This window comes from Anser brachyrhynchus, assembly GCF_964034855.1.
Source record: "Anser brachyrhynchus genome assembly, chromosome: 4".
In the NCBI taxonomy this organism is placed as follows: domain Eukaryota; kingdom Metazoa; phylum Chordata; class Aves; order Anseriformes; family Anatidae; genus Anser; species Anser brachyrhynchus.
The window spans coordinates 45,278,906-45,291,360 of record NC_137698.1 but is presented as its reverse complement, the minus strand read 5'-3'; the positions used below and the strand labels follow the sequence as shown (position 1 = coordinate 45,291,360).

The window sequence follows — 12,455 nt, the reverse complement described above, 5'->3', positions numbered from 1 at the left end:
GTGAGCAGCACTTCAGAAAATCTCAAGTATTTTTGGTCATTACTTGCTCTTCCCATGTGAGTCGGTATTGAATTGTGGCTTGATAACTCTGTACTATAGTGGTCTCAAATAAAACTGACATCAGAATACATTAATTGTATTGTGCTTAGCGAACATTTTTCATGCTAACTTGAAGCAGCTTCCTTTGATAATCTGTTTATTATATTATGTAATATAGGTCTTGTACCAGAGGAGACAGAGGAGAGTAATGATGGAGAAGCAAACAATGAAGATAGCAAATTACAGGATCTGCCACCATGTTGGGGTTTGGACATTGTTTGTGGAAAAGGAACAGATTTCAACTATGGACCTTGGGCAGATAGACAGAGGTATTATGATGATTTATGTCGTCAATTTTATCCTTAATATCTCTTACTATTACGAAACATTCCAGAGTTTCCAGTATGTGATTGCTCGGTCTTGGCATTTGTAGGGGTTTGGCTAGGGAGCCTAAAAGAAGAGTTCTGCCACAATCGTTTAGGATTAATAAATTCATTGTTGTTTAGGATGTTGTCCTTGTAAAGCTAGTGATTTTTTATTATTAATTAATCATCAATGTTCCTATTTTTGTTAAGTAGTTTTATTAGTTATCAAGTGTTACATACTTAAGGCTTTAATCTTGTAATTGAAAGTAATAATCTGGCTATGAAAATGAGGTGTTATCATTTATCACTGCTTGGGAGAATGAACTACTTGATGCAGTCTCCAAAGTATTTATTATCTAGATATTTTAGTGATAAAATACTAGGCCAGAGCTCTATTGCTGTTCTTCACTCAGCCTTCTATATTTCACATAGGAATATTTCTGTTGAAGACTGTAGGATTGTTTAGAGAGTCAAGGACTATTAAGTAAAAATGGCATAATCAGTGCCTTCCCTTTTTTTCCCTCACTAATTACAGATTAATACTTCTCTTGGCTTTGTTAATTCTCCTGTGAGACTATTTTGATTAACTGTCTCTTAGGAGCGTGAAGATGGCAGACCAAAGAGAAGTCATTAGATACAACAGTGTCTTACTGAACTTAAGAGAAAACTCCAATTTCTAGAAGAGTGCTTTGCTAGGCACATGAAGTCAGTGAATCATTAACGATATTTTTAAGAAATAGTACCAAGAAAGCTGGATCTTTGATGATATGTTTTTTATAATTTTAACTGGCTAGGCAAAAGGCAGTTTGGTGCCTATGTAATGTGCATAGAGTTCATAGGTACGTACCTGGGAAAACTTTGTCGTCATGCCATAGATAGAAGATAACTTTGGAAAGTGCCTAACTTTTTAGAATCACTAATCTGTAGAGATTCTGTGGACTTTGTTCTCCCAGTTCATAGAAGGGCTTCTAAAAATATTTATTTTTGTTCCTTCATGTAATAATGAGTTGGGTTTCCCTGGGCAGGTGTCACTATTTTAGATTTGACTGTGTGCATGTGTTGTGTTGTTAGTTTTTTGTTGTTTAATGTTTATGTTGCTTTAGTGGTCAGGTGCTGGGTGCACGGAAACGGTTTAAAGACTTGCTTCCTCCCCCTTGAGAACCAAAGAAGCTAAGCTGTCTGTACTACATCACTGTGGCTTTCCTTTCATGTAATTACATGTTCAGATATGAGTCTGTGGAAATGTAGGCTTCATTTCATTCCCATTATGAAATCCCAAGCATTTTAAAGTTTTGTTTATTTCTGACAGTACGTTGATTATTTATGCACAAACCAAAGCATAAACAGATTACTTGTTATTATGTTTTTGGTTTTTTTTTTTTTTTTTTTTTGGTAGTAGATTTGTAAACCAAAGATCAGGAGTAAGAAGAAAGACATAGTTTGCCATCTGAGTTAGGTATTTTTGTTCTAAATTTTTTAAGGTCTGACTTACTGCTTTCATCCAGTAGGCATTTCTTACAATTTGGAATTTTTGGAGTTTTATTTTGGTAATGAGTTAGTCTCGTCATCAGGAAGTCTTCCAAATAAGCAGTCTTTTTCCAGTGTCTACTGCTTGTCTTAAGACTCAGCAGCATAACTAAGTGGAAAATCATTAAGTAAACTAAATAAATACATAAATGTATATATATTTCTGTTGTGAATAAAAACACTTTTTTTTTCCCCACTAGGGATTGCTTGTGGAAATTTTTCTTCCCGCCAGACTACCAAGTTATGAAAGTCTCAGAAATCGCTCAGCCTGGGAAACCAAGACAGATTCTCGCTTTTGAGCTGCGGATGAATATAATTGCAGATGCCACCATTGATTTGCTTTTTACCAAAAATAGGGTGAATAATGAAGTCTTGTCTGGAAGATCATTTTTTCTACTGTGATTACAGTGTGCTTTTTGGCTGTACATATTTTTAGTTGTCTCAGGTGTTTGTTATGTTTTAAAAGCTGGTAGGGGTTGTACTAATCTTCTGTGATTAGGTGTAAACCCTTCAAAGAGAAATATTGGCTGAAAGGCATTAATATTTGTTGGCTTATTTTAAGTTTCTTTTAGCCTTGAAGCTATATCTTAAGCTATGCCAGCTCCTACAGTCATGCAAATATTTCATCTGGACATTTCCTGTGCATTCAGTCTTCCATTAGGATGGAGCTCACGCTGACGAAGAGATAATCTTTTCTGATATTGGGTGAATACCTGATATCACTGGGGAGAGAGAATAAAGGGGGAAACAAAAAATGCGTATACGTGGTGGGGTTGGATTTTTTCCTTGTTTCTATTCTTATAAATAGGGTTTAGTGTGACTTTATGTCTGATTTCATTGCACATAGTTCATTAGTAATTTTTCGGCAGACAAGAAAGACTTCAGTCATCAGGTTCTTTAATCTAGGTGTGGATAATGATAGCTAGAGGCATAAAGTACACACTGGTTGATGTTGACGGCCTAGAAATAACGCTTGGACTTTTTTCTTTATTTTTTTTATTTTTTTATTTTTAACCATGTAGGAAACTAATGCTGTACATGTAAATGTTGGCGCAGGATCATATTTGGAGATAAATATTCCCATGACAGTAGGTGAAAATGGTGAGTTAAGGCTAAGTGTAATTTGTTTCCTTAATGTTTTTCCTGAGCAGTTGTGTTAATTCACGTAAGTGTGAGCATCTTGCAGTGTTTTACCTTTAACTGTAAGATACATATATGTTCTTATGTAAGTTATATATAATTCATACATATGCAAAGAAATATATATATATACATATAAATATATACATACAGTTAAATAAGGAAACAAGAAGAATTTCCTTGTATGTTTCATTGCAAGTCATTAAATCATTTATGTATATAAATAATTAAGTCACTTTCATTATTTATTTGGGTTAAGAAAACCAAAAGAAAATTTTTAATTACTAGAAAGTTCATCATTAAACTATGTGTTTGTTGAAGCAGGTTACATATACAATGTCAAATCAAAGCAGAAAGACATCTTCGGTAGGATTAGTGTAGTTGTTGAATCATGCTGAGAAATGCATACTAATAATTTAGCAGTATTTTTTTTAAATAAAGCAAATTCCAAAGTTGGAGATGAAGATAAGATAAATGTAAAGTTAAGGGTTTGTTTTTGGATTTATTCATTTTGTTGGCTGGTTTGAAGCCCTTTTGCTGAACTGTTTGTTCTCTTGATTGAGAATATATTTATATATTTAATTTTCATTCATGCATTCTGCAATTTAAGCTGAGATCTCCAGAACCCAAGCCTTTCCAGACCCAGCGAGACTTCTGTCATCCCTCCTATATGCAGACAGAACATGTTAATCTCTTGACTGACTGAAGTCAGAAGACAGAGTTATCACAGTGCTAATTTCCACCATGATATTTCTTAGTTTTGTTAGGAGACTGTTGAAATCACTGGTTATAACTTCTTAAAATGTGTGTAACTGTTACATTGGAATATTTGTTTTATATTTTTTATCTACTAGGTTATTCACCTACAATTAAAGGACAGCTTCTACATGTTGATGCGACCAGCAGTATGCAGTACCGCACTCTCTTAGAAGCTGAAATGCTGGCTGTAAGTTTACATTATTAAGCACAAAGCTTCAGCCTTCGAAGAATTTTTAATAAAGAGCATATTTTTCTGTCTATAGAGCAGTTCCTCAGGATCATAGGCAGTGCAGAAATATGCCTTTTAAATTTATTTTACAATACTTTGGTATCTAAGGAACTTTATATATATACACGTAACTGTGTACATGTAACTGGGGGAGCAGCCGCTACTCGGGGCTGGCTGGGCGTTGGTCAGTAGGGGGTGAGCAATTGTGTTGTGCATCACTTGTTTTGTATATTTATTATTTCTATTGATAGTTTTTAAATGACTTTACTACAGTAATGAATTTAATGTTTAATTTTTGAGCATCATATCAGTTGTTGGGTACATCTAGAGTAACAGATGGTATATTTGTTGAGCAGCATCAGAAGTTTGTAGTATCCCTTTCCACATAAATGAATACACTAATACTTGACCTTCAAACACCGAAAGACAGAGTGAGATTAAATTATTAAGGAACTGGAGAGGCATTCTGTTCATCCCAGCAGGAAAAGTGTTTTAATTATTCAGCAGAGTACATGTGTGAAAACTGCTGAGCTACAGGGTCAAGCATTGTCATGTTTTCAAATAATTCTGATGCTTTAATATCTTGTTCACAGTTTCATATTAATGCCAGTTATCCCCGGATATGGAACATGCCACAGACATGGCAATGTGAACTTGAGGTTTATAAAGCAACATATCATTTTATCTTTGCTCAGAAAAGCTTCTTCACAGGTATGTGCTGTATTAAATAAGTTATATATGAAATTAAATATTATTTCTTTATAATTTCTTCAAATTTTACAAAGGTATACAAAGGCAGGTGATGTGTTTTCACATATTTAGGACAACAGATTATTTCTGAGGACAAAGTTCCTGATATCTTTTGTGGGCTGTTATTGTCTAATTGCACAGTAATCTTATATATGAATAGAGATACTGAATAATTGATTTTTTAACATCTAAACTAAATTTGATCTGCAGTTTTGTTAAGTCATCCTAAATTTCAAATTAATTTATTTTACCAGAGCTATTGATTTGTTTAATAATTGTCACCGAGGATGTTGATTTCTCTGATACTTCTCTTCTTTGGTTGACTGAGTTTCAACTATTCAGGCTTTAGGTCATGTCCCTGTGGCTGACAGATGATGAGAGAAAGTAATTTGCTGCTTAGGATTTTGGCTGTGAAGAAGAATACATGTACTCAAGGCAGCCCTGCATCACCAAATTGTGCTGAATGTTCCAGCTGCAGTAATAGAAAGAATATATCCCCATCAATGTGGCACTACCTGTGCTAATTAGCCCTGCTGGATGGAGGATTAATTAGTGCAGGCATAGTGCCATGCTAATAAAGTTATCCTCCTAGTTGGGCCAGAGTCATCCTTTGTAAAGTGCTGTAGTACCAACATGTGCAGTGCAAACCCCTGAGCTTCTACAGCAACATTGTTTGCTGTATTAGACCTGGTGGTAGGGATATATGACTCATGTACATGTTCGTAGTATCTGAGGGGAAAACCAAAGGAAATTATTTGGTAGTCCAGTGCTTATAGGTAAATGGGTAACTGCTGCTGAATAAAGGTGAACTAGAAAGCACAATTAAACCTATGGCATTCTAGCTTATAAAGCAAGCGAGAAATAAGAGATGGATTCAGAGCAAGTGTTGATGGAATATCTGCCTGAGAAATGGATGTGATGCTGCATATAGTTATATTAATTTTCACAGAATTTCCTTTTTCTATAAAGGGACAAATGGTTAAGATTTACAATTTATGAAACGCCAGGTTAACTAGAAGAAGAAATTTTTCACTTGATTGCTACTAACTTATCTTTTATTACTTTATGTAATTTTAGATTTGATCCAAGACTGGTCCAGTGATAGTGCACCTGACATTTTTTCATTTGTTCCTTATATGTGGAACTTCAAAGTCATGTTTCATCAATTTGAAATGATTTGGGCAGCAAATCAGCACAACTGGATTGACTGTTCCACCAAACAACAAGAAAATGGTGAGGTCAATTTTTTTAATTCAAAAGAAGTGTACATACAAGTGATAAAAATGGAAGGATATTTACTATGAAACACGTTCAGTGATAACCGCCCATTTTGCTACTGTTGTTATGCACAAGCCAGCCATCCTTCTAGTGCTGTATGTCCTCACTTATTTTGTGCATTTTGTACAAATATATACACCTTTTCTTGGGAATGTAGTTCTAGATCACATTTTAGCATTCATTTTTGAGGACACTTTGAACATTTGACTTAATACAGCAGATGGCTTGTAAACAGAAACCATGAGATCTTGACATCTTCAGTAAGACAGCTGAAAGCATCAAAAAACATGTTTTTGTCTTATTGTTAAAAATATGGCTCACTACTTTATCAGAAGCCTGGAACTTGCCCTGTGTTTTGTTGTTGTTTTTTGTGTTCTGTTTTTGTCCAAGAACTGGTGTGTGAAGCAATAAAGAAAGTCATGAGATATTAGTTGCAGTTGACTTTCTTCTGCTTGCAGTTTCCTTGTACAATGCCCTTATATAAGGGACAAGGTGTGGCGGGTAAATACTTTCATAGTAACATAGTAATTTATACTCTAAATGCATAGCAGTTTCCTTTGTCATGAGTTCACAAACATTTTTTTCCTTAATTTTTACCTCTCTGTTTGATAATTTGCCTGAGAACAAAATAGGGAGTGATTCTAACAGCGTTTTGCTTGTTTTTCTTCTCTCACAGTTTATCTAGCAGCTTGTGGAGAAACATTAAACATTGTTTTCTCTCTGCCTTTTACTGACTTTGTTCCAACTACATGCAATACTAGATTCTCTTTAAAGGTAAGTTCTCTTCCCTCATTGCCCAGCCCCATTGTCTTTTAAATGCGAAATAGTTTCACTTCATTTTCTTCTTCAGTTAGGAACTTTTGCATAAACTCTTTCCTGAAAGAAAAATAGTATCTTTCACTTTCTGTTCATAGAATTTTTCTTTAACTAACCCAGAAGTAAATATATTTGCCTTGATTACATGAAGCATCCAATCATAGGCTGTTTTATTTTTTTCATTATATACACGTACATACAAACATATATATATGCATGCAGTATTTATATATAATATATACACACACATACAGTATGTATATTTATTATATATAGTTATATTGTGGGTATATATATATATATATATATATATTTTATCACTTGGAAGTCTGTTCTCCTTAGAGATTGAAAGTCCAACACATGTTTAAAGATAAAAACAGAATTCTGGAATGGGTAACTGAAACTATTTTGGAAAGATGTCCTCAGATTTTTCACAGTTTTTTTTACATACACAACAAATTCTTTGGAACACTGTAATTGTTGATTTGTTTTCCCTAAAATAGAAGCAGTGTAGGGTTACTAACAATAAAAACTATTTGAAGGTGATATTGTTAAGTTTGTATAATTTGATAGCAAAGTAAGCGAGGTTATTTTTGAAAGAGAGGAAAGAAAAAAAAAGTGTGGTTTATTTAAGATGCGGGATGGTCTTGTGCCAGTCACTAACTTTGCGTTATGAGTTGAACAACAGAAGAACAAGAATCCCTGAGAGCCATGCGCCTGTGTTTTACAGCTTATGATGTGTTCTAATGTTCAAGTTACTGGACTTGAAACTGCTAAGAACTACAAAGGTCTTAGGATTTTATTACAGATTGGAGGGAGCTGTGGTCAGCAATCACATGAAAATTGAGACTTGTGCATTGCTTTGCCTGTTAAAGTGAAGATGATGGTACATGTGAGCATGCAAATAGCATGAGCAGCATTATATGTAAAGTGAATGTACATAAACTCTTCTGTTATTAATGTTTGGTTTTAGGGAGAAGATGTTGATCTTCGCTTGTATCTACCAGATTGTCATCCTAGTAAATACTCCCTTTTTATGTTGGTGAAAGATTGTCAGCCTAATAAAATAAATCCCGAATCTTGCATTTCTGCTGAATGTCAGAGTGGTCAGAAAACAGGCAAACCCAAGTGGCGCAACATCACTCACGAAGAGTGAGTTTTATTTTGATATATGTTTATGTATCTATATTGCCTTGTGATAGTTACTTATTTTGTTAGTAAAATAAACAACCTCATGTTAATGGGAAATTATTTGTACTTCAAATAAAAGTATGCTGTTTCTCCTTGAAAGGGCTGGATGGGTTGAATGCTGGACAGTCCCGAGTGTTGTGTTTACAATTGACTACTCATGGCACCCAATTTATCCTCAAAAGGCAGATGAGCAGTTAAAACAATCCTGTAAGTGCCAATACCTTCTTCTTAGCATGTTTCATTTCAGGAAGTGCTGCAACTTTGTTGGGTTGGGTTTAACTGCTTAAATTTACAGAAATTGATTTTGAACTGTACTATTCTTTTTCCAAATGGGAGAATGCTAATATTTAGAATGCACTAGTTTTGATTTAAAACCTGTCAACATCTCTTTCAATGCAAAATTTCAGGAAGTGTCCCAGTTCCCTGTGGAAAAAGAGGATACTAGGATACTGTCTGTAGTTAATTTCTCCTTGTCCTTAGCAAAGTGGATCTCTTAAATGGGTTACTGCATAAAGTATCACTTAGTATATTAGATATGAAGTACAGTATTTTGGGCAGTATTATAGTACTTAAACCTTCTAAGCCTTTTTTCCCCTGAATGTTATGACATTTGTCTTATGGTTTTAATATTAAAAACTATAAAGATGAGATACAGTAACATCATGTTACATTTATGTATATGGAACTCTGAGATTTCATTGTAGCTAGCACTGTTGAAGTGAACCATGGCAGGCAGGTAGGAGTGTTAGACTAACAAGTCTAACAATAATTTCAAAAATTCAAAATTTAAATTTAAATTTTGAAAATGTTTGAATGCTTGTTTTGAAGTTCTAAAGGTGAAATATATATATATATATGTGCTTGCAAAAAAAAAAAAGCTACGGAATACCTTACTTTTATCTCTGCGTTCAAGTATTTTAAGTGCAGAGGGAGGTATGCAAGAAGTTATGGGGTTATATAAAAGTCTTTCAGGTTGAGAATAAAGAAAGAAGAACTGAGGAAGGAGAGAGGTATTTTCTAATAATAATGAGAGCTAATTTGAATATGCCTCAATGAGCAGGTGTTAGAAGACAGGAGACTAAACAGGGTTTTTAGGTTTTGAGTTCCAGCAATTCAAATCTAAAACCTCAAACTTTAGAGTATGAAACAGGATAAATAAGATTCATCTTGCAGATGTTTATTAAGTGCTCTTTTGAGACTCTTGTCAGTTTGTGTCAAATTTGCATATTTGAAATTTGAAACCATTCACTTGTAATCATAGCAATTGAACCTGGTTTTGGAAGTTTGTGTATACACAGGTAATTTCACCTGGAGCTTCCTTCAAGGAATAATCCTTCAAAGAATCAAGTTGAGTTCACTTCTACAGTTGGATTTGATCCTGTGTTGCTGACACAATGTGTTTGTTACAGTAATATCCATCTGTGCTTTCTTCTGTGTCAATTGACAGAACACTAAGCTTCTGGGGAATAAATATGTTGCATAACAAAGAGGTGCAGTTTCCAAATAAGTGGTGTTCTCACTGTGGCATTTAGCTAACTTCTGTAACATAATGCAGGCACTGAACAAGCATTATAGGCAATAAATGGTAGGTTAAAGCCTTGAAGGTAGTTTGCTGGCTACATGTGTGTATTCATTGTAGTTCTGCATGTGCTGGTTCTTCCAGTTAAACTAGCACCTGAAGTCTAACTCCATAAGGAGCAACAATTTTATATCATTTTCCCATAAAGTTCTTTGCTTCTTGGCAATCACTTCCAGTTATTCACTTCCTTCTATTGGCCTTTCCTCACTTAAAGAAGACAAAGCACTTCTGTTTTGCTCCAAGTAAAAAGAAGAAATGGAAAATAGAATTTTGAATTTCTGAACTCTTTTGTGACTAGAGTAGTTGAGTTGAGGGGAAATTCTGGCCTACAAAATCGTTGGTTCAGAATACATTTCTAATACAACTTCTAAAATGTGCCTGCCTCTGTAATCACTTTTGTTTGTTCTGCGATAGATATGTGGTTGTGGGAAATCCACTGCACTGAAATAAAAGCAGGTCTTTGTTTAACTTGAAAAGCAAGATAAATAAATTGATCTTTTTTCATAACTTGGAGGATTGTTTTCTCTTGCATAGTTCATGTTGACTAAAATATTCTCTATTTTCCTGTCTTCTCATAGCTACTAAGCATGAGAAACCTGTTCTGTAGCATAGCTACGTTAACATAGTTATAGAATCCAAATTAGAAAGTTGCAAAAAGTTGTATATTTATTACCCGTTTGTATTTGTAGAATTTCATCCATTAGAAGCCTAACATCATCATAATCAAAGTCTGTTTTCTTCTTTCTTTTACTCCCAAGTGTCAGAAATGGAAGAAACGATGTTATCTGTGCTGAGGCCATCGCAGAAAACAGCTGAGAGTGTGATTTCATCTCCCACAGCTTCAACCCGCCTTCCCCTCGACCCCTCAGAGCTGCCCCCGGATAAGCTCCACGTGGAACTGGAACTCTCCCCAGATTCCCAGATAACCCTGTACGGGCCCCTGCTCAAAGCCTTTCTGTCTATAAAGGTAAGCATGTAAGCATGTAGGAAACAGCAGTGGTTCGTTTGAAACAGAAAAATGAGAATTCTGCAGAATATGTACTTAGATGAAAATTTTCATAAGGGCTTGTTTGGAATGACTTTGGTGATAGGGCACGGCTGGGATAAGTTCAGTTGGCACAGGCTTATGAGGAGACTTGCAGTATAGATGTGGATACTTGTATCAACATAATTTTCCTTTTGTGGAGTTCTATATATATAAACGTATAGGATCATAAAAATCCATGGTTATGACTAGAGTTTACATTAACAACTACTTTTATGCAAAGATGTATTAGAACCTGTGCCTTTAGGGCATGTGAAGTTCTACAGAGCATGGTGCTGTATTTCCATGCAAGCTCACGTCTGCAGTGCTCATTTCCTCTGGAGATATATGTTAGCAGTGCTATGTTAGGTCCCTTGATTCTATGATGATTTAATTTTTGAAGTGCAGATTTCTCAGCTTTAAACTGGCCTTTATCTTCTGAATCTCAAGAGAAAGTTTAGATAACTCGTTTTTGAAAATGCATATTTACTGTACTTTTTAATATTTTTGTTGCTGTTTACATCTGTTTGTCCAGCTGTGCTGGCAGCATCTTTTAGTAGATATCTAGGTTTGTTTTCTTTAATGCTTATTTTCCTGTCTTGTGGTTCAGTTGTTATTGTCAGTATGTTTTCATTGATCTTTTTAAATACACATGGGGGAGATTCCTGTATGTGCATTACTTGTGCAGTTTTGAAAAGTTTTCTGTTCTTTGGAGGTAGTTTGTGGTGTAGCGCACTGTGCTCCGTACTGGATGGCTAACTGGCTTGGAATGAATGATGTGTGAATCTCTGCATCCCTGGCAGAAGGTACCAGGAATAAGTTACTAGAGTTCATAGCACCCTCTGCTGGGTCTGCATAGTAAAAATACTTCATGGTCTGTCTCCTAACACTGTCTTTTATCTTTTCCCTTTGTTAAAAAGCAAAGCCAGTTAGCTTTGCTTAACTTCAGAGAGATTTTGTTCTGTGTACTGAGCAGTGCTTAATTCATACATAGTTTATTAACATGAAAAATACTGTGGAGACTCAGTACAAGATAATAAAATCATGTGTCCAGGGCAGTCATCATTTCAAGGCTAATAACGCCTGCCTTTTCTGCAGACCTTTTTCAAGGACATGGATACTTGGCAATTACTTTTTTTTCCTCTGCGTTGCACACTTCCTCTTTGCTTGTTTGCTTTGTAGACTTGTGCTTAGAAAAGGACGGGGAAGTCTGGCAGGCAAATGAGGCACAGAAAAGGGAAGAGGGAAGCAATACACTTTGCAAAATTCAAATCTGCTTCAGTTTGATCTTCTGTCTAGTATCAATTGGTCCGTATCTCACAAATCACCAGTGGGGTTTGTAATAGGTGGAATACTTCTGTCAATGTGAGAGGCTGAGGGACTGAATGACTTTCTCAGAACGAAGGTGGGAGCAGTGTTCGTGTCCACGTCGTAACCTCTGCTTGGAAAGGATTTTGCTCCACAGAATGTTTAAGCCCCAGCACTTGCCACATACTGACTTAATGTGAAAATATAATTTGCATCATTGAAAAAAAATTGTTCTTGAGAGACTTAATTTGCTCATTACATTTACTTTTATATCAGGCTAACTTTTTGAGGGCAGGAAGAGCAACAAAATTTCAGAAATTTCCGTGTGGATAAGTGTGACTTCCTTTGTGTTCTTACTCTCTTGAAGTTTTTTATCTTTAAGAGCACAGAATGTATTTTAAAATGTCAGTAATAGTGCTTCAGGACAGTTACTTGTACCGCATGCATCTG

General features: G+C 35.2%; 1 protein-coding gene across 1 annotated transcript in view; it reads left to right on the top strand.

Moving 5' to 3' along the window:
• Positions 1-12,455, top strand: part of BLTP1 (bridge-like lipid transfer protein family member 1) — a 110,785-nt gene that overhangs the window by 21,633 nt on the left and 76,697 nt on the right. Inside the window, exons 10-19 of the mRNA XM_080590922.1 lie at positions 218-368; positions 2,132-2,288; positions 2,954-3,032; positions 3,926-4,017; positions 4,653-4,770; positions 5,887-6,042; positions 6,764-6,861; positions 7,877-8,055; positions 8,195-8,301; positions 10,432-10,640. Of these exons, the coding sequence (XP_080447048.1) occupies positions 218-368; positions 2,132-2,288; positions 2,954-3,032; positions 3,926-4,017; positions 4,653-4,770; positions 5,887-6,042; positions 6,764-6,861; positions 7,877-8,055; positions 8,195-8,301; positions 10,432-10,640 (1,346 nt within the window). The remainder of the gene's footprint in view (positions 1-217; positions 369-2,131; positions 2,289-2,953; positions 3,033-3,925; positions 4,018-4,652; positions 4,771-5,886; positions 6,043-6,763; positions 6,862-7,876; positions 8,056-8,194; positions 8,302-10,431; positions 10,641-12,455) is intronic.